Raw genomic sequence first — 27779 nt, 5'->3', positions numbered from 1 at the left:
ACTTTTAAACGTGAGCCAAGCGCGCATTTGACTGACGGAAGCCACAGAGTTCAGAAGAAGCATCTCGATCACGTTTCATGCTAATCTCTGGGTTTCCCCGCGCAATTTTCCCCCCTCCTCTCCAGTAGACAAGTAAAGCACTGATTGAGACTCTCTGTAAGTACCTCTCCTCCATCAAGCCAAATAAAACGCCTCCACCTTCCACTTTCATCCCCATCCAGAGTGATTATTTACTTCATTAACGGTTGACGGTTGTAAACCAGGAGCCTGCTAATAGATAACCCTCTCTAGTAGCCTCGGCAGGACACACACACACACACAAGACTGTATTTGTTCTTGGCTCTCGCTGTGGTGCCCTTGGGCCATACTGTGCTGGCTGAAGAAAAAATCATATTAACGTTTGTGATAATGGCAGCAAAGATAATTTTGATGTCAATCGTAGTGGTCAGCATTGTCTATTTGTGTCTAAACTGTTCTACTGACTTGAGGCCCAATGTTAACGTAGATATTGACTTGCTGATCAAGCAGTATCCTTTGCTTCAATATCTAATGGCTTTATGAGGCACATAGGAAGAGGTCGGGGACAACACAAACTAGCCAAATAGATTATAGACTTTTTTGTAGGCTTTTGTTTGTTGCTGTATAGCACTAAGCATCTTAATTGGACAGCAAAATTAGCTGGACACTCGGTAGTATATGGCTGCGTGTGAAAGCTTAGGCAGCTGCTCTATCAGGCAATGACTTAAGTAGGTACCCATTTATTTTAACACAACAGAATAGAACACACAGGATTGTTAGATATCATAGGCAGCAAAGGATACATCTTGAATTCAGATGCCTTTATACCTCCTTATGCTTTAATTTTTCAGTTTTCAGATGCAGCTTTTGGTGCATAATGATAGTCACTTTCAATCGAAATTGTCATTTCAAAAATGCACTTTGGTCTGAAACTTTGAAAGTACGTAAAACAAGTACTTTCAGTAATGCTTGCATTCTAAGGGCCAGATTTACTAAGCGGATGGAAGTGTAAAGTTCTGCGCGTGATCAACTAAGAACGCGCAAATTAATAAACACAGACACAGCCGGATCATTTACATAATGTCCAACGCAATCTACCAGTAAGCGTCTGTTTTTCTGGGCAGACGCTAATAATGGCGCCGACGCCAGTAAATTGACTAGCGCAAACCTTAGGAAATCGCCTTGCATGCTTCATCTAAATACTCTCCTCCCATACATTTTGAATCTGAATAAGAAACTCCTACAAATGCTTATGCTGCAAAAATAACTGTCCACGCCTTTTCAGCGCCAACTTTTGACTGCGTGTCTTTAGTAAATCTTGACAGTAGTATTTTAACGGCAAAAGAGGGTTTGCGCTGGCGAAACGGTTTGTAAATCTGGCCCTTCCTGTTGGTGCAAGTTAGCATGAATTGTTTTCTTCTACACCCAGTTTTCTCTTTCAGATGAATGAGGCCCTGTCCCAAACACTTAGTATGCACTTTTGGTCTTGTGGACTTACAATGGCTGCTACGTGTGCATGTCCGTTAAGTTCATGAGACCGTTGGGTATCCCATTTGTTATTTTAGGATGCGGTTGATATGCGCCCTCTATGTGCACTTTTGCAGAGCCCGCACTGATGTATGCTCTGCAGCAAACTTCTTCCCGACAGTCAAAACGGCGTTAAATCCCGAAAGTACGGACTCGTAGGAAGACCGCAAGTGTTTAGGGTGCCATTGGGGATGGGGCCTTACTTTCATGGTGGATAAACAGTGTAAAGAAAAACTTGTTGCGCATGTCAGCTATAGCTAACTACTTGATTAATAATACTTTTGGTTTAAAGGTAACTCTATCGCCCCCTTGAGTATTGGAGTCTACTCAAGGTTTGGTTTCAAGGTTTCAAGTCCCATCTGAGCCAGGAGTCCTTTCTGTGTGGCGTTTGCATGTTCTCTGTGCCTGCATGGGTTTCCTTTGGGTGCTCCGTTTTCACACACAATCCAAAAACATGCAGTACAGGTGAATTGTCCATAGATGACATGTGGCAAGAGATGGCCATAAAATCACCAAGAGTTGGATACGACTGAAATGGTAATAGATGCGTTTTAGTTGATCGGATCACAAGTGGACGAGGGAGACATACCCGTTTACACCTGGTATTTTAATCCTTTTCTTTTGATTTTTTCCAGGGTAGGGTAAATTAATGGTTTTTTTTCACATTTCTTGATCAAACGGACAAAAGAGCATCAACTTTCGTTTCAATCCGGTCGAATGTGTTTTCGACTACCTCTAGAAGTGGTTGAAAGTGGAAACGTTTTAAACCCCGTTTAAACTTGTATTTAGTGTCGTCCACTTGTGATCCAATCGACCAAAACTCTTCTTAATACTAGGTGTAAACAGGGCCATAGATTCTTCTGTTTTGGTAGTTCAGGTAGTTGGAGCTACACTCTGCAGGACAGTGGTCCTCCAGGAACTGAGTTTGACACCCCTAGCTTATATACTTCATTTTCCACATTCCGCTCCATCTTGCGGACAGTTGAGCGAGTCTTTTAAAGTATACTTCTTGGCCGGGAGCATAGAAAGACGAATTTGCTGTGTTTTTTCAAGCACTCAAATCACTCTTGCATGCTTCGTTGTACATCGACGAAAAATTACGTTACGCGGACTGCTGCGGAACACGGGCGGCTGGAGTATATTTTGGGCTTTAGCTTATGGCTTCAGCCTAACACATTAGCGCAAGGTACACCCCATTTGATAGTGTGCATGAATGCAGGTGATCAACACATGCACTAAAAAGTTTCATGCTTGTCCAATATTAGCACTATTTCTCTCTAGAAGTAATGAGTGATTAAAAATGTGTCTTGTACTCATTTAAACTAGAGTTCGTTTATGTGCTCTCGTACAAGCGCTCATCAACACAGGCATCTAGTAGCTGCGTCTCCAGTAGTTTGGTGGTTGTAATAAAGTTTGTTGTTATGGGAAGAAGGAGGTGGGAACCGCGAACGCTCAAAACCTTTAATAAAATAAATCAACAAAATAAAATAATCGGTGGCAGCCCCTCACGGACGACTGCCGCCTACGTACAAAACAAACATAAACAAAACACAACACTCCAGGGATGGCCCTCTCTCATCCTCCACTGAGGTCGCTCCTCCTTATATGTCTCCGGGCTCCCTCATGAGAGCACTCGAGACCCACCGTGACCACCCACCGGTCCTGCTCGCTCCTCCCATGTCCCTCGCCAACCTCGCCACATACCCCCAACACCCCTCGTAGGCCGGGGAGTACCCCGCGACTACTCCCCCCCCGGGGAGCCCAATCTCTGCGTCGGGGATATGGGCTGGCGAGACGAGAGAATGGGAGACGGAGACCCCAGAGCGACCAGACGAGTTAGTGAAGAGAGGGGGAAAAAAAAATCTTGGTCCGGTTCCCTGACACACTGCCGCTCGGTCCTCAGGCGGCTGAGAGGCTCTTCCTCGTGATGCCATGTGATGGTACTGGACGCTTGGTGGACGGCTCGATCCTCCTTCTCCTGTCGAGGGCAGCCGGCAGCGAGTCCCACGCTCCCTGCTCCTCCCCAACATGGCGGACGGCAGCAGGCTTCGGCCCACGGCGAACGCCGGCGACTCGCAGTCACTCGCGGTCTTCTCTCTTCCACGCTGCCCGAACTCCTCAGCACCGCCATCCCCTTCAGCAGCGAGGGCTCTTCGATAGCATGTCTCTCCTTCTTTATGTCTCCGGTCTCCCTCATGAGAGGACTCGATTCCGGTGTGACTTGCATGTGGTGCTCATTCTCAATCACCCACCGGTCCCACTCGCTCCTCCCATGTCCCTCGCCAACCTCGCCGCAGTGGTGTTGTTTGGTTTTCGACTGCGAAACAATGGCCCGGGCCAGTGTCGCCACCTTGTGGACAGACTAATTAGTGCAAATAGCAAGGTGTACATATAGAGAATATACATCAACTGCACTATATGCATACCCTAGAATATGCATAAAAAATTATACTTTGGGCTTCAATCCCTGATTGTAGATTTTTGGTTTCATGTCAGAGTTCAGAGGACAGTCACTAGTGTATCTTTGTGAACGTTTTTCTGATGCTATCAGCCAATTAGCACTGTCAAAATGTCAATTGATTGTGGCTCAAGAATGATCAGCATTTACAGCCAAGGAGATTAACTGAAATGTGCAAAATTGGCAGAAATAGAACCGCATATTTGCAATGAATGGAAGTACCAACAGGGTGAACATGATTTCACCAAGTGCAACCTGTTCCCAGATCAACATCTTTATTGATCCTGGAACAACATTCAAATCAACCAATCATATTTGACGGACAAGTTTACAGTTTATGTCAAGTTTAGGCTTCCAACCAGGTTTATGTGCTTCTACATCAGTGTTATTCACCTATCATTTCCCTCTGACTTTAGAGGATAAGTTATGGGTAGGGTTAAATTTAGGGGTAGGGATAGGGTTAGGACTATGTTTTTGGATAGGAACGTTGTTCCAGGATCAACAAAAGATGTCTTACTTGGCAAAATCATGGCGACCATACTAACAGATAGCTTTGCATGCTTGCATATGGCATGATTCTGGTCTTATGGTATACTCTGTATATGTGCGCACATACCAGAAACTGTCCTTGAACTCGTTCCCAGATGATTTAAATGTATTTGACTAAAAAGGTTAACTGAAGGTAAGACTCGCTTGGTTTCCTGCAGGCCAACATCAACCTCATTGTCACGTTAATGTCTTCGTCCTCTCATTAGTCTTCCGTTCTCTGCCGGTCTCGTTTAACACTCTAAATTACAAATGTTTTAGATGCTTCTTCAATTCTTGCTCATTTTATGTTATTCTTGGAAATCAGTAGCTAGCAGCAGCCCAGGAGGCTTCCTTAATCTACCACTTAATATGGAAATGAGGTCTCATTTTCATTGGTGCCCCATCCAGCGCATTGAAACAGAAGATTCGCCGTATTGAATTTCATTTTGCAGGGTTTTCCAGCAAATCCTCTTCAAACATTGTGTGAATGGTTATGATACAAGGCATTCAAATTGCCTGTCCTACTGTACAGGGACTCTCTTACATCCTACAACTGCTAATGTAAACCAATGCTAATGTATTATATAACATCTCCCAAACCTCTGCAAGGTCAGGTCTTTCCTTTTATCGCAAAGAGGCATTTTAAGGTGCACAATGTAAACTGACAATGAACTGGGATTTTTACATAGATTTGATATAGAAACTTACCACATTGCACTGAGGTTTTGTCTTTTATATGATGTTTGCTTTGTTTGGTGCAGTGCTTTCATGTCCTGAAATATAACTTCATTGAATGACATGATCATATGAGACTTCATGAATAATATATACATCTTCTGGATGGAAGATACTTTGGGGTTCAGACAGAGCAGATGGGACACTAATTATTAATGAGTAGGAATTAATTAAATGATTTAAATATAAAATATGGGTGGATTCATGACTATTATGACCATGACGTTTATTATACTTTGTTTATTGACATCCAACACTAGAGTTTGTTGGCCTGTTGGTTTTTGTGTGCTGTGGATGTATTCATGGTTAATGGGTCATGATTATACAATATTATCTGAGCTTGGCCTATACTACTTAGGCTTTTTTTGTGTGTATAAATGTGTGTGATTTGTGTCTAATATGGATGAACGACTGGATGTGTGCCACAATAGCATTTTCTTTTTTCATCAAATATCCTGTTTTGCTTTGAAATACGTCATACTACAGAAGCAAAATGAGTTGTCAATGTCGTTTCATGTAGAGTTTAACCCTTAAATGCATTAATGTTTCACCAATCATTATTACATATTCGGGTCTTTATTGACCTGGATCTATATCTAACACGGATGGCTCTCTACCTGTCGCGATATTATAAAACTCTCCTGATATTAGAGTAACAATTACAGAAAATAAAGCATATTTTGTTACCTTTTGGAGCTTGGAAGGGTTCAGTTTGAGCAGATGTTTTATACCATCACTGTCCTCATCAGAGCTTATTTCCCAGGAAATTCAGCATCTCGCTCATATTCACTCAAACATATTCTCAAAACTATCATTTTCAACATCTTCAAAATCAATATTTTGATCGCTGACAGCTTCTTCATCAGATCCACCATCAAGTGACAGTGACACTAATATCTGATTGCGTTCAGTTGCTCCGCAGTAAATCTCTGAAATATTTCAAGTTTTGCTGATCATTCTTCCTATTCTTTTGTTTTTTGCCTGTGGTAACTATGAGTGAAACGTCACTTCATAATTGTGTATCAGACATTGCCACCTTGTGAATAAATGTGAATTGCACTTATTCAGTCATCAAAGATTCAGTGTTGTGCAGAAATATATATACTTACGCTGTTACACACCTCGGGTCGTTAGCGACCCTATACAATTTTTACAACAAAATAAATGGGAAAGCAGGCATTCTTTTATAATTTTGTGATTTTTTTTCTTGTCATATTGTTCATAATGAATTAATTGAGGAACACTTAGAATATTGATGTCTAACTTTAAAAAATGAATGAGGAAGAGAGCAGTGAATGACGTCCCGGGTCACTAAAGACCCGAGCTATGCGTTTAAGGGTTAAACATAACTGATTTGTTTAGTAAAAACAATCTCCAGTCAGTGAAATGTTTCTTTTGTATGGAACCAAATTTGCCTCCCTTAAATGTTTGATGTTTAAACTTGCAAAGCCAACAGCATTTTCAGTTTCCTTCAGAACTATTTATTGTGCATGGAAATCCAGTAAAGCCCAGTGGGCAAAATGAAAGCCCCTGCAACTATTTTTCCTTACTTTCAATTTGTAATATCTCTCTGTTTCTGTCTTTGATTAATCATAGTCCCACAAAGAGACTGTCATATCCATTCTAAACATGGCATATTACTTAGAGTTAACAAAACTGCCCTAACAATTGTATTTTTAACTCATCTAAACTTGTACATCTTAAAGGATTAGTTCACTTCAAAATGAAAATTTCCTGATATTCTTCTCACCCCCATCTCACCCAAGATGTTCATGTCTTTCTTTCTTCAGTCGAAAAGAAATTACGTTTTTCGAGGAAAACATTCCAGAATTTTTCACCATATAATGGACTTCAATTGCAACCAACAGATTGAAGATCCAAATCAATGCAGTTTCAAAGGGATTCAGAGAGCTCTGCACGATCCCAGCTGAGGAATATGGTCTTGTCTAGCTAAACCATCTGTCATGTTCAAAACAATTATATACATTTACTATATACTTTTTAACCTCAAATGTGCGACTTCTGTGTTGTTCTTCTTCACGACGTATGACGTCATCGCGTCGGAAAGGTCACGTCCATGACGTATGTGGAAGTACTGTCCCAGTGTTAAAACGAACGTGCAAAGACTAAATCAAACGGCCTTTACAAAAAAGGTAAAACAACGATGTCGGACAATTGAACATGAGATGAAGTTTTTCGGCACATACATTTTCTTTTTTTTTATATGACCGATGGTTTCGCCAGATAAGACCCTATTCCTCGTCTGGAATCGCGCAGAGCCTCTGTAGCCCTTCGAAGCCCTTTGAAACTGCATCGATTTGGACCTTCAATCCATTGGTTGCCATTGAAGTCTATTATGTGGAGAAAAATTCTGGAATGTTTTCCTCAAAAAACGTAATTTATTTTCGACTGAAGAAAGAAAGACATGAACATCTTGGATGAGATGGGGGTGAATAAATTATCAGGAAATGTTCATTTTTTGAAGTGAACTAATCCTTTAAGAAAGCATGGTACAGTATGGTGTAGCATTACATTTCATATGCTTTTTAGCTCAACCAACTGAAATGTTTAATTGTCGCATTTGGACAGCTTTATGCCTATGTAGTTTTATGCATATAATCTAAATGTCTTATAGTTGATGGTCCTGCATGTATGTGTTTCAAGGTGAAATGTATAATTTGCTACTTTTGTTTATAAATATACCGGTAATTACAAAAATAATGGTTTGGAAAAATATTTTAACATTGTGAATTCTGTCATCATTTCCTCGCCCTAATGTCGTTCCAAACTCCCCCATGTGTAACACAATATTTCTTCCAAATATCTTGTGTCTGTTTTCATTGCTTTTTTTTGCTGAAAATTAATAGTCTCTCTCTTTCTCTTGTGCTTTAATCTCAGGGTCTTCCCCAAACACGACAAAGACAAATACGGGCCTGCAGTGTAAGCATTTTAAACCCTTTTCACTCCATTTCACTAACGAAACTCCATTGGTTGTGCTCATCTTTTTAATGGAGATTAAATTTACACCACAATCTAACACACGCTGTCTGTCACTTTCTTAGTTACTATCCCAAGATCCACGGCTTCGTCCCCACCCCAGAAGTCTCTCTGCTGGATGAATCTGAGGGATCGGTCCACGGCAAACCATCCCTGCGCAGAATCAAGGGCCGAATCCACCGCAGCAAGAGCCTGGACAGCATCGACCTGCTGGACTCCAACGTGAGTTAAAGACTGCATCCACTGCAGTAATGCCTCCGTGTGTGGTGGGGGTGGGGAATGTGTGTGGTGTGTATGTGTGTGTTCAAAGATTGTGAGTGTGTGTGTGAGATTGCGCCCCTTGATGTTGTGTGTCACATATACATGTATTTGAAAAGATTCAATCGCTCCGTGTGTGTGTGTGTATGTGTGTGCATGTTTGTTTATGAAAATGCACATGTACCAGTATGTCTGCATTGCTGCTCTAGGGAATTTCTGCACGAGGGAACATGACATGCATAATTGTATAAGTCCACTTATTCACAATTATTGCATACAGTAATAACAAACACACAGATGGAGTCAAACTCATGAGTGTTCATAAACGCATAACTGGAGTCAATGAAGACCTTTTAAAGGGACAGTTGGCTCAGAAATGTAAAATGTAATAATTTACTCACCTTCATGTTGTTCTAAAGCCATATTTGAGACTTTTTTTGTTCTTTTTTTTTTTAATTTGTAAAAATGTCTTCCTAATTGCGCATTCTTCGTAAGTTGAATACAGAAGGAGGTCTGTCGGAAGCTAGATATTTTACTTTATAAAGTTTTAAATATGGATATTTTTCTTACACAAACCCCTCAATTCACTCCAGAAGGCCTTTATTAACCCCCCGGAGCCATATGGATTAATTTTATAATGGATGCACTTTTTTTGGATATTTTTTAATGTAACTCCAATTGTGTTCGTCTGAAAGAAGAATGTCATATACACCTAAGATGGCTTGAGGGTAATTCAATTATGGGATAATTTTCACTTTTGGGTAAACTATCCCTTTAAACACCTACGTTTGTGTTCCATAGAAAAAATAAAGTTTAATACTGCATGAGAGTGATTAAATGATGAAAGAGTTTACATTTTGGGCGCGCTATTCCTTGCACGTGGTGTATTTTACCAAGCTCTGATCCAAGAAATCTGCAATCTAAAATTCTTTTGAAAATTACATTTCCCACTATGAATGTTACATGAGGCTGTCATGTTCAGCCCGTGCAGATGTCTGATAGCTCATAGATACTTCATGGGCTCATACTTAATGCAACACCTTACTGAATCGGATTCCTGCGCTGGGATACCCCGGAGTGGGTTTCTGTTTGCATATAAAACACTCAGGATTTGAAGTATGTCAGGATGTTTCACAAATTGCTTCGCCGCCTCCGAGGAAATGCTCTCTAACATGATTATTATTCTAATGAGCTTTGAGTAGGACTTTACTGTGCGTAAATTCCACTTGTTTGAGTCCCTCGCACTTTGAAATTACGGTTGAAATTATGTCTTTCTGGTTGAACATGTTGTTTCTGAAGGGAAAAAACTCAGTTGTCGGATGTTTTTTATGTCTGCTTGTTTATACTCGAAACATTTGTAGTGCTAGACGTGTGGGAGTTTATGATGAATAAAGTTAATGATGAATATCATCTTAGCCTCTCAGATTTATCAGTTGCATAATGGTACCATGCAATGCTGCTATCAGTTAACTCAGATTGTTCATTATGTATTCATTGATGTCTTCAAATTATTTTTAAATTAGGCAGCACTTGTATGCTATTATTTATTTATTATATTATTAATCTTAACTGAAATGAATACACATTTTTATGCATGCATAGTGTATTGTCTTGTTGACTAACATATGATTGTGATAATTCCGTCTTGCTTAGTCACTTTAGACTAGTGCTACTCTTGCAAAAAATTTACAAAAAATATGGCAGTTTGCTTGTCCATTGAATAAACTGGGGAACTGATTTATTAACAGCTTGTGCCAGCGCAAACCCTCTTTTGGCATTTTTTTCTGTCAGGATTTACTAAAGACCCGCAGTGAAAGATTAGTGCTGAAAAGGCGTGGACAGGGTTATTTTTTGCGGCTGACCTTATTGCATTTGTTGGAGTTTCCCTTTCAGACTCAAAATTTATTTGAGGAGAGTATTTAAATTAATCATGCGAGGTGATTTACAAAAATTTGCGCTTGTCAATTTACTGGTGTTTGCGCCATTATTTACTGCCCAAAAAAACATGTCTTTAAAATAGGCTCATTTTCCAACTCTCCTAGAGTTAAACAGTTGAGTTTTACCGTTTTCAAATCCATTCAGCCGATCTCCGAGTCTGGTGGTAGCATAGCTTAGCATAGATCATTGAATCTGATTAGACCGTTAGCATCTCGCTCAAAAATGACCAAAGACTTTTGCTATTTTTTCTATTTAAAAGTTGACTTCTGTAGTTACAACGTGTGCGAAGACCGACGGAAAATTAAAAATTGCGATTTTCTAGGCCGATATGGCTAGGAACTAGGGACTATTTTCAGGCACTGTGTAATATCATTGCACCGCTGCAATCATGGTACGGCAGCAAAGTTCCTTGATCATTATGCAGGAATAGTTCAGAATAGTATAGTCCTTAGCCATATCGGCCTAGAAAATTGCATCTTTTCATTGTCTGTCTGTCTTAGTACACGATGTAACTACAGAAGAGTCAAGTTTTAAATAGGAAAAATATTGAAAGTCTTTGGTCATTTTTGAGCGAGATGCTAACGGTCTAATCAGATTCAATGATCTATGCTAAGCTATGCTAAGAGTGCTACTGCCAGATCCGGAGATCGGCTGAATGGATTCGAAAACGGTAAAACTCAACTGTTTAACTCTAGGGGAGTTGGAAAATTAGCCTATTTTTAAAAATAGTGGCGTGTTCCTTTAAACCAGAAATTGCGCTCTTGGTAGATTGTGTTGGTCATTATGGAAATGATCCGGCTGTGTCTGTGTTATTTAATTTGTATGTCGTCAGTAGATCACGAGCAGAACTTTCCACTCCCATCTGTGTTGTTATGGGATTGCGCTCTCGCTAATTTGCACAGCCAAGTTTAGACTGCACTCTGCCTGCTCAAAATTCAGTGTAAAGACACAATTCCACATAAAAGCCAGACTAAATTATGCCTGCTCTGACCCACCTGATCCCCTAGTATCAAAGTATACAGTTGAAATTGTTGTGTTAATGCATTCATGCCACCTCTGAGCAGCATTAAACAGTCTTTGAAAAGGCACGTCCTGGTGTTGATCCTGGTTTAACTGGTCCTATTCGAACCAGGGTCACTGTGGTGTGGGAGGCGGGCGCACTAACAAGGACTCTAAAGGCCGCAGCCTCTAGCGTCAGTAGCTAGCGTGCCTCTTGAGAAGTGAGGTTTACACACACCGCTCTTACCGGCCTACGTCCGTTACACTCACCCCCCTAAACCTCACTCCCATCCGGGTCACGGCACCAAATGCAACCGGTCCTACTCAACCCGCTTCAATCGGGATTCGAACCAGGGTGTCTGGCGAGGTAGGCATGCACGCTAACAAGGACGCTTAAGACAACAATCACTAGCTTCAGTGGCTAGCACTCCTCTTGAGGCCAGGGGAGTGAGATTTACATGCATAGCTCTTACTTGCCTATGTTACACTCACCCCCCTAAACCTCACTCCCATCCGGGTCACGGCACCAAATGTAACAGGTCCTACTCGACCCGCTCTGAGTGGGATTCGAACCGGGGCCTCCAGCGTGGGAGGCGGGTGCGCTAACAAGGACGCTAAAGACTGCAGCCGTTAGCATCAGTCGTTAACTGAGGCCAAGGGAGTGAGGTTGAACCCTACCCATAGGTTATGCCTAAAATCAGAGGGAAATGATAGGTGAATAACACTGATGTATAAGCTCCTAACCCTGGTTGTAAGCCTAAACTTGACATAAACTGTAAACTTATCCCTCAAATCTGATTGGTTGATTGGGATGTTGTTCCAGGATCGATAAAGATGTTGATCCAGGAACATGCTGCACTTGGTGAAATCAGGTTCTGCCTGTGATAAGACGCCTAAATGCCAGCTCAGAAGCGCTTCTGTGCCTCCTTTGTAGTGTAAATTTGTTTGTTCTGCTGGGATGGTTCACTAAAAAAAGGAAGAACATTTTGCCATCGTTTACTCACCCTAATATATTTTCAAACCTGCATGACTTACTTTTGTGGAACACTGAAGACAATATTTTAAGAAAATATATATATAATTTTTCTTCACAATGAAAGTAAATGGTGTATATAATAGTATATAATTGTATAATAGTATATAAATAATACTAAAATAGCACTGGTTCACATGAGCTCCACTGTCTGCGCTCCCATTGGTGTGTCACTGCTCATTTGCATAAAGTTAAATGCCACTGAACTTTGTTGACTCAAATGAGTTGCTTTGTCTCTGCAAATTGCGTTCAGCCCCCTTCCTCCCCTTTAGAAATAACATTTAATTCAAACAAATCTGGCCTAAAAAGATGCTGTCTTGGTAGGGAGCTCATTAGGGTTTGAAACACAGCCTGGATGTTGATATCACAGAGGCACAGACGCTTCTCTGGAGTGATTGACAGGCTAAAGGAGGCCGGGTTAGTTCAGTGCCAAATGACCGAACAAATGTGCATTTCAACAAAGCTTCCTCTACAAAGGCTGTCGGCTTTAGTGAACCGGTTCATTAAACCCCTTTTAAACGCTGTTGCCTGTGCTTAAAATATCTCACCTCTCCAGAACACCTCAGTGAAATAAGGGGGTACCACCGTCCAGGTCCCTGCTCTTTAATACTGTACTATATTTCTCCCTTAACAGAGCACACGCACGCACACACACACACGTACACAGGCCAGAGAAAAGTTGCTGACTGGGCCCGAATGCCAGCCGCAGCTGATGAGAGTAACGTTCCGGCACACAGTGAGTGATGATGCCGCAGCAACGCTTGAGTGAAGACCTCTCTACTGCTGCCACTCGATCTACTGAAAGACAGAACAGAGAAAAGACACCCACTGCAGAGAGTGTAGGGCCTTAATAAATACAAACGTGCTGCCACAATGCTAAGGTATTGATGTACACTTGCTAAGGTGTCCGAGGTAGCTGCTAGAGCTTTGCTTGCTCGTTTTCTAAGATTGTTTACTGGACCAGTTTTTTCATCCGCCAGACAAAATTCTTTGGTTAGAAAAGTATAGTTCACTCACATTGGTCTCATAATGCGAGTTGAGTTATGCGCCAACTAAGTTACAATAATGAAATAGTGATGGTTGACAATCACATACATTGACAATTAGCATACAATAAAAGTAATTTAATCTTGAAAATATTTAATGAGAAATGGTTGTTCATATTGAGATCTCTGACTTTTGATTTGAGTATTTCCCTGTTGACAAAAAACGTCTGAAATTATGTTTTATTAAAGTGATAGTTCACCCAAAAATGAAAATGACCCCATGATTTACTCACCCTCAAACCATCCTAGATGTATATGACATTCTTCTTTCAGACGAATACAATGTTATGTATACAAATGACAAAGTATATAATGGCAGTGAATGGCAGGCCAAAATTTTAAGCCCATCCATCATAAATCCATCCATTAACCAGGTGGTTAATAAATGCCTTCTGAAGCAAAGTGATGCGTTTGTGTAAGAAAAGTATCCATATTTAACACGTTATAAAGCAAAATATTTAGCTTCCACCAGACCGCCTTCCGTATTCAACTTACAAAAAAAGCATAACTGTCGTGACGTATGATTTGGGCGTAGCGTAAGCGTTTTGAACTGCGAGAGGCGTTACACTTTCTACGTAAGTTGAATACGGAAGGTGGTCTAGACTCTAGAGGAAGCTAGATATTTTACTTTATAACGTGTTAAATATGGATACTTTTCTTACACAAACCCATCGATTCGCTTACACCTAGGATGGCTTGAGGGTGAGTAAATCATTGGGTTATTTTCATTTTTGGGCGAACAGCTTTAACAAAGTTTGGGAAGAGCACGTTTAGTTAATCAACTCAATTAGCTCGACAGGAGGTATATACTGTATACAGCAGACTTACCTCTGTCCCACAGCAGTTTTCCAGCATCCCTCCGCAACCCCATCTCCTCACTCTTAACTATTCCTATCCCAGCCTGGGATGGGGTGTGGAGTACTATGGGGCCAAATTCAGAGCTCGGACCCCTCCCCTTGTACAGCATGATAAATATGCACAACCATAACCTTTAATCAGACTATATGTAAGTGTGAACTCGTGAAACCAGCTGGTCTTAGTGCCCATTGTATGTCAGCACTTTTCAATTGATCAGGACTCCCAGAAAAATACCTGGTTTGAAAACCATCTAAAAGACAAGTGTAACGGAGGCCAGCTAGTAGTTGCTGTGCGGGTAAACCATAGCCTCCTTGTTAGAGCATCCGACTCTCATGCCGGCGGACCCGGGTTCGAGTCCCGCTTGGAGCCGTGACCCGGATGGGAGTGAGGTTTAGGGGGGGTGAGTGTAACGGAGGCCAGCTAGTAGTTGCTGTGCGAGTAAACCTCACTCCTCTGATCTCAAGAGACGCTCTAGCGACTGACGCTAGAGGTTGTAGCCTTTAGCCTCCTTGTTAGAGCGTCCGACTCTCATGCTGGCGGACCCGGGTTCAAGTCCCGCTTAGAAAGGGGAGTTCGAACAGGAGGGGTTACACCAGCAAACCATTTTAGGCTGGTTTAAGCTGATTGTTCAGTGGGGTTGACAAATATATGGAGCCCCTAATGGCTCATTTCCACCGAGCGGTACGGTCAGAGGCGGATTAAGGTGGTCAGGGGGTCCTAGGCAGCTTTTTGTGTAAGGCCCCCCCTTAATCAGTATGCTTTGCTGGAAAAAAATGTATTTAGTGCCATACATGGTCCACACGCAAATATGGTGAACTGGCATACAAACACACACACACATTGAGACAGCCAATACTACAGTGTTACCTTTACATTCCTTCAAGTGGTGGACCCCCACAGTTGAGGTAAAAGGAGAAATTGAACGTTACAAACATAACACAAATACGAACAAGCACAAGAAACAGTGCTTAGAAGCAGCCCTTTAATTAACAGAGAGGGTGAAAGACGTATCCCTCTGCCAGCACAGCCACAAAACAATTACAAATGAAATATGTAACTATAAACAGCAAAGCAACAGAATTCCCTGCATTCACAGTTCAACTGCAAGCTGGTTTAGCTTTATAAACCAACCAATTGGTAGGCTACAGCATCTGCATCAGTGCAGAACAGCTTTATCTTGGTTACGTTGTTGTTTCTTACCTTTGTATTTTCTGTTTTTATGCTCCACTATCGTACTTTCTTTCGGACATTTTGCCACTATGCCGTCTTGCCCGTCTTGCAGTGATGTAAATGAAAATGATTGACATGATTTGACCAGCAGCTGAGGAAAGGTTTATATTGACAGCTGTGACCCAACTCACATCTATCCAATCACCTGCTTATTTTTTTTATATTTCTTATGGGCCAATGAGGGTCTTTTTTTGTTTGCACAGAAGTTACCAATTTAGTGAATGCTACCAAAATACCAAACCGTACCGTACCACTTTTTTGGGACCCTTCCATTGGGGTACCTAAAGAGTGGAGCTAGACTCACTGCAGAACCTTTGGTTGACAGAGAATCGTTACTTGCGTGTTCTACAAGGGGCGCCATTTTTAAATATACAGTTGAAACACAATGTTTTTTTGTCTTGTGACAAACAGCCACATGCCGAGAAGCAAGATCTGCTGTATGTCCTCCATTGTTGTTTAATGTGCCGCTTTCTTCTTCGCGGGACAATGGCGTTGAACGCTACGCTACGCCATGTCAAGTAAGGGTACTGTTGGCGGTGGAAACGCAAGTCGGATCATGGTTTACCGTCCCGAATAGTACTGTACTGCTCGATGGAAATGAGTAGGGCTGTAATCAACCATAGAAAATCTTGGTCGACTGAAGTCCTGAAATTTTCAACTAAAAATGACGTTAGGAAAAAAAACGTTAAATGAAGTAGCAGCGCACTGTGTGCAGCACTTGGTGGCCTTGTTGTCTGCCTAAATTAATTATAAATAAACATAAAAAACTAGTAAGCTATTTGCAGTATATTAAATCGTTTTTGACATTTTTATTTTGCACTGAAATGAGTCTGACACACAAGTCTGTCGGCTCTGACAGCGTTACATCACGTGCACCTGCGCAATATCATAGCCTATGATTTCCGAAAATATAGTACTATGTTGTCAACTAGTGATATCATCACAAGAACTTTTGAGGAATATGCAACATAATTTAGTCAATTGTGTTTGTCATATGTATTATAATAACTGACGGACACTATCATTTCAGCCGCTCTGTGCAGCTCGAACATAGGATCAGCTCAGCTTCGCGGCTGAGACACGAATAGACTATTAACTTAAAGCTTTTACTCTTAAACACAAAAGGCACGTCCACTTTAATAAAAAAGGAATATTTATTAAACAAGCCAGATCAAGAGCAGAAACGAAATAGTGCATAACTGAAAAATAAAGCATAGGCTCAAAACGAATACAAACAGTGGGCACAGCGCATCGCGCATTAGGCTCCAAATAAAAAATAAAATAATAAAGTGCCCAAATCCAATAAATTATAAAATATTGCACAATAATAAAAGGGACGGGGCAACTCAAAACAGACGGGGCAACCTAACGCAGAGAAGTTAGCTTACCGGTTTTCGGTGATATGACATGTTTGTCATCGAGCTGTGATATGCAAACTGTTGCTTGCAAAATTTGTTTTATATTTTATATTTTAAAAAAATGCTGTCACACTGCCGATGTCTTTGTTGACATGGTAGAAGAGGACTGACTAGGAAAACGCTCTCACAATTAAATAAATGATAGGCCTGTACAGAAGTAGCGTTACTTCAATCTGTCTCTCTTCCCCAGTGGGTAGAGCTAATCCAAAATAAGTGAAAACAAGGGGGGTGTTCTGTAGACAGACTGTTACCTGTGAAACAGGGGTGCTCTGAAAAACCCTCATTAGCAATTAGTGCTTTGCACCTGATGAAATGAATGTGGCAAAACTGATGAAATGAAAGCGGCAAAACTAATGAAATGAACGCGGCAAAAAAATCGACCAATCAGAATTTTGGTCGAGCCCGAACGTATCGACTAATAATCGACTAATCGACTGGGAGATTACAGCCCTAAAAATGAGCCATAAAGGGACATGATGATGGTGAAAAAAAATTATGGGATGAATGGGCGTTTGCTCCAGAAATTTTGCATTCGCTTCAGAAATGTTGTGTTCGCTTGGAAAACGTTCGAGTTCCCCCAGAAAATTAGCGTGTGCGCAAAATGTCTTTGCATTTACTTGTAAACCTTTTGCATTCCCCGGTGAAAATGTGTGTTTGCTCGCAAAAGCCCCACGCATGGCGTGTGGGGAAAAAAATTTGTACAGTATATCGTAGGCATGATTTAACAATTTGTTCCCACGACTAAATCAAAACCATGAAACAAAAAAGTTCAACGTGGCCACGATTTACACGTGAACGAATTCTTAATTCATGGCCACGATATTTGTGCTGCATGGGCTCCGTCCAAAAGCATTAAAATATATCATTTTTCCTCACATCATATATTTCTGTATGTATGGGGATCAGGAGAAATTTTTAGCAAAAGTCTCCATTTTCTCTCTATTTAATCTTATTGTCATCTAGGAAGAACAATTGAAATATATTATCATGCAAGTCAACATAAATATAACAATGTATTATTAGTATTTATTATTAGGCTATTATTTAAACATCTAATCAGGAGGAGCAGAAAATGTTGGGCAGGACTGTAATCTTATCAGTCTGTAATTGATTGTGTAGTGAAAAGAAAATGCATAATATTGTGCCGAATAAGCTGCGTTTGAAGCAACACTGATGTTTTGATTTCGATTTATGCATGTGCATTCAATAAAACTGGAGTGTTTGAAGTCACGTTGTTTGGCAGAGCGCCCAATCCTGCTGTCATTTGTGTTGGCGAGTGCCGGTTTCTCTCTCTCATGGAGAGCATGAATCAGTTCTTAGTGCATAGGTTGCAGAAAACTGCATAGCCGAGAAAAAGAGAGGGGGAGCAAAGGAGAAATGCAGCACCGTGAAATGCATCACATAACTCTGGTCAAGTGAAACTCTCTCTCTCTCTCTCTCTCTCTCTTCCAATCTTTTCTTCTGTCCAGCTCTTCATCTCATGGACGGTCTCCTTGCTCTCCTTTTTGCCGATATCAGCTCTCCACCTCTCATCTCCATTCAATCACTCCATTCATTTTTTTCTATTCACCTTGAAAGCCAATATTAAAGGCACAGGAGCAGAAATTATTATAGGACGTAAATGGATATCACTACCGTTTTGCTGCGCTTCAGAAGCCCCTCCGAGGCTTTCCACGCTTTTTTAAGGGTAACTGTAAAAGACTTTAGTCATTTTCGCAATGTATAATCATTCATCCGTCTGAATTTGTGTGAACAAAAGGGTTCATCGAGGGGATAGTTCCCACAAAAAACGAATTCTATCATTATCTGCTCACTCACATGTTGTTCCATATGAAATGACAATATGTCTTTTGTGAAACACAAAAGGGGAATTTTTGAAGATTATACTCGTCACACTTTTTATATATTGAAAATTAATGGGGACTGTTCAAAATGACAAAAAGCTGTCATCAGCCATGAGTAAATTAGTTGCTGTTTGGCTTATGCCGAGTTCACACTGCCCGATTTTAGGCCTGATTTTGATTCGCCGACAAGTTTTGCAAAATCCCAGACAAATGCCTGAAATCATAGGCAAATCGGTGCTCGTGCACGTGAGTGACAATCACACAGTGTGGATGATTAAAGACACGATCAGAGAGAATCGCTGACGCCTGTGAGATATTTGGCTTGCTAAATATCTGGACCTGTCGGCAATTCAAACTCCTGCTGTGTGAAATGTGTTCTGACTGAAAAATACATGGACGATGACCTTCAGCCAATGAGAGAGCAAGATACAGGGCAGCTGGAGGTTCGGGGAGGAGTTACAGACCAGAATATCAGTATTTTAATAGATATATTTACAATTATATCAAACAGAAACGAAGCACAAACATTTGCTTGACCAGCCGCAGAAGTAGCACATTACAAATCCGTGCACAGACAATTTGGATCGCAACTTTCTGCAGTTTGTCATTTTTAACAACAATTCCAGTTTCGCGCGAGAACGGTCTGGCGCACGCACAATCTTGCGTTGTTTACTTGTCACATCTCACGTGTGTTTGCTAGTTTTTCAATTCACTGAATGCTACCCCAGATAGTCATGCAGTGTGAAAAGAGCAGTGAACCCGACGAGTTTGAAAATCGTGCAGTCTGAACTCAGCATTAGGGTACGTTTACATGACAACGATTCACTTAAACGTTTCACTTTGCGTTTTTGAAATGTTTTGATCACAATGTTGTCAAAGCGATCCCTGTTCACACGGATCCATTGTCTGGCTATCACCAGACCCAGCTCAATTTAAGATTGAACATTGGTCTGGGGAGTCTTCTCTGTATTTTCTACTGCACAAGAGGCGTGATAAACAAGCATAAATTAAATGACTCTGTATGCAATTGGATAGTCCTTCAACCAATCAGACCACAAGAGGCGTGATCAACGGGCAACGACCCATCGCTTCTCTATCCGTCATCGTGTTAAACCCGCCAATAGCGCGCCAGGTGGATAAGCCAGTCTGTGATTGGTTCCCGCAAAAGTGTAACAGACGCAGTAGAAATTAATGTACAGCTTTCCAGACTGAGTTGCCGGGCGAAATCAAATCGCCGGCAGATCAGGCTGGGTTTACCCAGTCTAACGGATCCACAAAAGTGACTAAAAACGCTGTATTATGCTGCCAACTTTGTAAAGAAACACTAAAGACTGAACACGTAATACGCATGCAGATGACGCCACTGTTCCCACAAAAGTGTCTGAAACGGGTTTTCAAAAGTTTGCGTTTTCAGGCCCCCAAACACCATTGTCGTGTGAACGACCAAACACCAATGAACGGCCAAAGCACATAAAAAGTTTTCTGCTTTTAGTTGAAAATGGTATCGCATAAATGACCCCTTAGAATACATGGAATTTAGTGCACAAGTGGTGTGTCTGGTTTCTGTTTAGTTTCATTGGGTTTTTGTTCATGTGTTTAGCTATATCCTTTCAGTGTAGTGTTCTCCTTTCCCTAATTAGTTACCGTGGTTACTCATTACTTAATGATTAAAGGGTTAGTTCACCCAAAAATGAAAATTCTGTCATTAATTACTTACCCTCATGTCGTTCGACAACCTGTAAGACCTCTGTTCATCTTCAGAACACAAATGAAGATATTTTAGTTGAAATCTGATGGCTCTGAAAGGCCTCCATTGGCACAATGCACTTTACACTCTCAAGACCCATAAAAGGTACTAAAGACGTCGTTACAAAGTCCATCTCACTACAGTGGTTCTATAATAACTTTATGGAGTGACGAGAATAGTTTTTGTGCACAAAAAAAACCTAAATAACGACTTATATAGTGATAACCGATTGCAAAACTCAGCATCATGAATCTTCGAAGCGCTATGAATCAGTGAGTCGATTCAGCAGTTTGGATCGCCAAAGTCACGTGATTTCAGCAGTTTGGCGGTTTGACACGCGATTCGAATCATGATTTGACTCACTGATTCATAACGCTTCAAAGCTTCATGATGCATTGTTTTGAAATTGGTCATCACTATACAAGTCGTTATTTAGGGTTTTTTTGCGCACAAAAACTATTCTCATCGCTTTATAAAGTTATTGTAGAACCACTGTAGTGAGATGAACTTTGTAACAACGTCTTTAGTACCTTTTATGAGTCTTGAGAGTGTAAAGTGCATTGTGCCAATGGAGGCCTTTCTGAGCCATCGGATTTCAACTAAAATATCTTCATTTGTGTTCTGAAGATGAACGGAGGTCTTACGGGTGTCGAAAGACATGAGGGTAAGTAATTAATGACAGAATTTTCATTTTTGGGTGAACTAACCCTTAAAGTTCACCTGTTTCCTGTTTAGTTCCCTTGTTTACTATAGCCGCGTTTCCACCGAAATTACCTGGAGTAATTTTTCCCTGGAACCTTTTTCCCCCCAGACCTGTTGCTGTCTGCATTTCCATCGCGGTCTAAAGTACCGTGAAGATTAGGCAAATTAGTCTGGTGACGTTAGGACTGCACTCGACTTTCCAGTTCCCGCTGGATTTCGTCCTCCGCATATAAGCTTAATAAAGCCTGAACCTCGTCATCGTTCCATCAGTCATATTTTTTAAACTCCATTGTTGATTCAAATAGCAATCCACTCTTACTGCACGCACCGCAACAGACTTTTTAAAATGGTCGGTTGAAATAAAATGCTGCTTGAACTCAAGTCCCACCCCCGGAAGTTCCTGAACTTTGAAAAAAGTACTATTTCACGAGCAAGGACTTTCTGAGGAGGACATTTTTATCCGGAACTTCTTTAGACCTGCGGTCGAAACACATTGAGTACCACCCCAAAGTCCCCAGGTCCTGCGGTGGAAATGCGGCTTACGTATATAAATACTCCCTGTTCTGTCTGTATTGTATTGTATTGTATTTAATATTTGTTTTTTTAAGTATTTGAGTTTTTCTCAACTATTTCAGATTTACCTTTCACTATACTAGACGTAAAAACAAAAACTAGTTTGAAATATCAAATATGGCACAGTTAGGCGTATTGCGTTTGGGGACCGGACAGATTGGGAACCAGTGTTGTGTTGATGAAGTCAAAATATTCTTGTCTGTCATACAAAGATATCGTACTGCAAGTCATATGAAACACTTTGTAAAGCATAACAGTCCCCTTCAGTTTCGTTATATGGTGGTTGTTGTTTTTTTAAATCATATGGATTTGGAACAACATGAAGGTGAGTGTATGATGACACAACTGAATATTTTTTGGCGAACTGTACCTTTAAATTCTGCTTGCCAATTGTTACAGTCATAATCTCAGGGACATGATTACAAAGGGACACGTACGCAATATATTTTTTTACGCAGCATTGTTCTGGCTCTCTCAGCTGCAGTCTGAAAAAGTGTGTTGCTGCAAAAGCCACATGGAGGTAGCTGCAAACAACGCTAATGCTAATCTTAAAGCTAATCCAATGAGTGCTATTGAACCCAGAATGATTTAGCTAAATACTCCAAAAGAGTGCTCACAAGAACTGAGCTTGGTCAGTTACATGTTAATCTGTGGTTAGCATGCTAATCTGACTTTTTAGAAAAAAAATTAGGTTGCAGTAGCTATATGAACAGGACAGGAGCACTTACTGTCCTCGCCAAAAACCACCAGCGTAAGCACTTAGCGCCCTGCTCAGTGTGGCAAAAGTGCTGCAGCTGCAATTGCAGTGGAGACGAGACTGCAGTTAACCGATCTGCATATTCAGAGATCTATGTGAGAGAGACAGAGAGTGAGAGGGCTGAGAAAGGTAAGATAGGAATGGGGACAGAGGTGTCCCCGCACGTGAGGGGCGAGGAGAGGGGGGCTACCCTTGGATGAGGTGCATACGGTGAGGAGGGGTGGATGCAGGGGCTGAAAAGACAAAGAGGAGGAGGAACAGGAGGGAGGGAGGGAGGTGTATTTCACCTATATGTCATGGAGACAGCCAGAGGAGGTGAACGGGAGAGAAATGAGTACAGGAGAAGGTGTTTTTTTCTTCTTCGGATTGGGGTGACGTTACCTTGAGTGACGCTGGAAGCTTAACACTATGGCGTTAGGATCCCTAGAGCATTATGGGATGGAGAGAGAGTGGGAGTAGAACATTTTGTTCTGTGCGGCATTAGAACTGTGTGTGTGTGCATATGTATAGAGAGTGTGCGTCACATTTGATCAGTGAAAGATGAGATGTGTGTACTGTGTCATCGTGTCTTTCTATAAAACAGGTGCTGTTTGTGTTCCTCACACATTTGTGTAAAAAAAAAATAATTAACAATAAACAATAATACTAGGCATTCATCACAAAGAAGCTGTTTTTGGCCTGTTTCCACCCTGTATTTTCCAACTTCTCAATCTATTTTAGCAAATGTATATGTTTTGAATGAAATATCGTAAATATATTTAGATTTTAGTTGGTAGGTGTTATTAAAAAAACATATTTTACCCTTTTTAAAGGAATGAACCGTTTCATAAATTGAAAAAAAAGTTTTCTAATGACATATTTTCAAGTACCTTGTATGACATTGTGAACAAACCTTGTAAACTCAAATTAAACGGTCAACCCTGTTACTTTTCTGAAAACATAGTGGTTTACACGTAAACACATTTTCTGACAGACTTTATTACATTTTACTAAAGTTTACTTTTTTCATTGTGTGCAATGCATGGTGAAAAACTTTGTTATAATATCATTAACATTTCAAGAAGTAAACCTTTGAAAGAAGTATTCTCTTTTTTATCACATTTTGCAAGTTTGTCAGTACGAGACAATATTAAAATACCCTGTTACCTTTGAGGAAATAATTATACCCTAATATTTATTAAAACGTATGGATTTTGTCTGTGTCTGTTTATTATGTTAATTATGTGCTCAGAAAAGTAACAGGGTTGACAGACAGTTGACACATTTTCTGACAGACTATATAAATATTACAAAAGGTTACTTTAAAAATCTGGGGGGAAAATGGAAACTACACATTTTATAGATTTTGTATTTCTATATCTGTGTGTGTATTCTGATAAGTGAGTAAATACCAGACACCGGGACCCTGAACATGCTTGAATGTGCATTTCAAAGACCTTGTAATCTCAAATTAATATGTAAAACTGACGTCTCTGTTACCTCGCTAATAAGAACACAATATCCTAACAAATATTAAAATATTTAATGGCATTTCAAACCTCAGAATGGTAACAGAGTTGACAGACAGTTGACATTTTCTGACGGCCTGTCTGTCTAAAATCTTACAAAAGTTTACTGTAAGAAATCATTTGGAAATGGCATCCATTTTATAGATTTTGCCCACTGCCAATGTAATATTTCCACCCCATCAGATGAGCGTGTGTGTGTGTGTGTGTGTGTGTGTGTGTGTGTGTCCTGATAAGTGAGTAAATACCATACATGGTGACCCTGAATGTGCTTGAATGTGCATTTCAGAGCATGCATGTGTGCAGAAATGGTATATTAGGGGACATTTGACTCCTACTTTGAAAACCCATTCACAGAAGTGTGCAAGTTCAAGTTCAGATCCTCTTTTTTATCCATTTTTTAAAGTACGTCAGTACGAGAATGATCTTAAAATGGCAATCCTGTTACCTTGAATCTGTAATGCAAACAGATAATTGAAAAGTGGATATTTGGTTGATAGTGGATAGTGGATAATTGAAATCAAGGATATTTGCAGAAACCGCATTACATTACATTTTCTTTCTAACGAACACCTTATAATTAGTTCCATGACTTTGGGAACGGAGATTTGTAATCTCGAATTAAATTGTAAAACGTTCAACCCTATTACCTTTCTTAGAACATAATAATATCCTAACATATATTCGAATGTATACATTTAAATTGAGTGTTGTCATCTCAAGTTTAATTTATGTTGAGACAAGCCTCAAAAAAGTAACAGGGTTGACATTGTCTGAAATTTACATTTAATGTAATATTTCCACCCTATCAGATGTGTTTGTGTGTGTATTCTGATAAGTGAGCAAATACCAGACACGGGGACCCTGAACGTGCCTTTCAGAGCGTACATGTGTGCAGTAATGGTATGTTAGAGGACATTTATAATGCACTTATAATGCATACAGGCCTCCCTACTGTGAAAACCTATTTACAGAAGCATGCAGTGTGTGTGAGTGTGTGTGAGTGTGTGTGTGTGTGTGTGTGTGTGTGTGTTTTGTGATGTGCAAATTGAGTGTCCGTATGTTCGGCGTTAGCATGCAGTACTGAATTCATGTGTTTCTGGTGGTGTGTTAATGTTGTGTGTGTATGCATGTGCATTAGGATGGTTGGTTTACCGGAGCCCCGCTGAGAGCGATCCAGCTGTCAGGTCAGACTCTGAGAATCAGGAGGTCCATGTGACCACGTGTGTCCCCTCAAGCCTCCACAAACCTCAACATATGGCGCAACGCTTCAAGAAATCTGTCTGCAGATAATACACAAACTTCTAGTAAAAGCCCGCACGTGCTTACTATTGCAGTTATGAAAGCCGAGGTCATTGTTTTTAATCACCTGTAGTTACTCTGCTAGTCAAACACCTGTAGGAGCTTGACTCTTGAGGGGAACTGACGTCATAAATCAACTCAAATTACCATGGCACAAATCTTTACCAAAATGGCTCAGCAAATGCGATGGTAGTACTTGGAAAGGGTACTCTTTGGAGTCACTTGCTATGTTTTCATGCAAATTTGGGGATATTGTGTCTAAAAAAGCTGGATGGAAATGACAAGATGCACATACATTTTTCAAATTCGTAATTGAGGCTGCTTTGCCTCAACAGTGGATGTGATTGGATAGCTGGACTAATCAGCTGACCAGTTTCATTGCACATCATCTCACATGTTGGTTTGGTCATTCTTTAATGCCTGAGCCAAAGTCTATCATCAAAATGGTTGGGTATAATTCCCTCCCAGAAGTTTCTCTCACGATTGCGTTCCCGAACGCCAGCATCCAAACTGGTGTTTGCCCAAATGCCCCCAAAAAATGAGCCACAGTGGCTTTCCCGACTTGTGTTTATGTTACAGATATCGTGTACCTATTTTCCAAGAAGAGACTATTTTGTCCTCTTGAACGCATGGGATGAAAACGGTTCTTTATTCACGAATGTTTTATGCAATATTCCAATTTTGCGCATAAGTTAAAGTGACAGCTTTGGATGGAAACATACAGGTTTAATGGTGATAGAGTTCCTTGTGTGTTTTTATTCCATGATATAGCCTGCAGTCTGACAGCTCTTTAATAGGATCTTGCTGACTCCACTGTCAGCCCTTATTTATGTCACCATCAATACTGTATATATTGGCCCATTTTTACATCAACTGTTAAGATTATGTAAGATTACGGTTCACACTAACAGTTTTCCTACTATGGGGATTTTCTGCATCGTAGCACACGGTTGTGTAAGATTTATTTGATTCAGTTGCTGTTTTAGCATCATCATACATGATCAAAACTGTGATTTTTATTTAAGTTTCCTTTATATCTTATACGGCCAATTTTCAAATAAAATAGACCCATGACACCGGATAATAGCCCTGGGAAGTCAGTGTAATTCCTGTTGAAAGTTCATTTTTTATTTAAGCAGTTTAAAAAAACTATTCAACGATTCATCTGAGTTATCATTTAAAGATGTTTCTGGAAGTTCCAGCAGCCTACTCAGGATCTTACATGTCATTTTTGTAGTAAAATGGTGGATTTGTTGCTCCCAAACTAAGCCGAAACATACTGTACGAATGATCTGCGGGTCCGTTTGACTGAATCATTGAAAGGAATTGACTCAACAGAACGATTCCTTTGAGAGTTGGACATTTTGCAAGTAAACACATTAGTCAGCTCACAGGTCAACAAGATTTCAAGGACGAATTTAACTAGGTTGTATTGATACCGAAGGATCTTATTGACACCAATTATCTACTCACCTCCCTTTGTGGCATCTAAACTGCCATTGCAGTAGAAGCCATCTAAATAACTGAGGAATAATTCTAGTAAGAAAACAGTCGACTGTTTCATGCCTGAAGCATGTGTTCTGTAAAGGCATTCGTTGTTGGAGCTTATTCTGTCCCTCAGAGTTTGAAATGTCTTATTTTAGCCCTTCAAATTCCTGTTAAACAACAAGTTGCACTGTCTACAATCAATTTAAGTTAACAGGAAAAGAGAGTGAATTGATTCATGATGATAAAATCTAGGGATCCAGTCCTTGTCCTCCAGGTTTCCTATAGGACGGCACGTGTGAAGGTCACCTGCTTCCATTCATCTGTCTAACATGAAAGCATACATCAATACATTCATTTCAATATGTGGAGGACAAAACCTGTCAAATAAATAAATAAATAAAAATGAAATATTCCCACTTTCCCATCTAAGTAAAGAAAAGTAAAAGCAGAAATTATATATTCAAAATAAATGAATATGTTAGATAGTTTATTGCTTTTTAGTATGAATATGTTAGTCTAACTATTATCTCTTATCTTAAATCTCTCACTTCCGCCAATATGGATCAATGGTTTTGATGATATCATCACTCTGTACTTCAGCTTCTCATCAGATTTTCTGTCCAATCAAATGCTCTAGAATGTGAAGCGTCCCGCCCCCTACATTATAAATAGACGCTGAAGCTGCAGCTGAAATCGGTCACTTATTCACACATGGTGAATGGCATATAGTGCACTATATAGGGGACAGAGAACGGTTCAGACAGTGTAAATGTGTTTCCATTGAGGCGAATGAAGTCTGGTTTCACGTTAGTGTCAAG

At 40.4% G+C, this 27779-nt stretch overlaps 1 protein-coding gene across 4 annotated transcripts in view; it reads left to right on the top strand.

Annotated features, from left to right (window-relative positions):
- tjp1b (tight junction protein 1b) overlaps positions 1 to 27779 on the top strand; it is a 176807-nt gene that overhangs the window by 38198 nt on the left and 110830 nt on the right. For all 4 annotated transcript variants that reach the window (XM_079809270.1, XM_079809269.1, XM_079809268.1 and 1 more), the window contains exons 3-4: positions 8165 to 8206; positions 8329 to 8485. In XM_079809270.1, coding sequence (XP_079665396.1) covers positions 8165 to 8206; positions 8329 to 8485 — 199 coding nt within the window. The remainder of the gene's footprint in view (positions 1 to 8164; positions 8207 to 8328; positions 8486 to 27779) is intronic.

The sequence above is a fragment of the Gobio gobio genome (assembly GCF_949357685.1).
Source record: "Gobio gobio genome assembly, chromosome: 25".
Classification (NCBI taxonomy): domain Eukaryota; kingdom Metazoa; phylum Chordata; class Actinopteri; order Cypriniformes; family Gobionidae; genus Gobio; species Gobio gobio.
The sequence above is the reverse complement of the archived record's forward strand: the minus strand, read 5'-3'. Positions and strand labels throughout refer to the sequence as shown.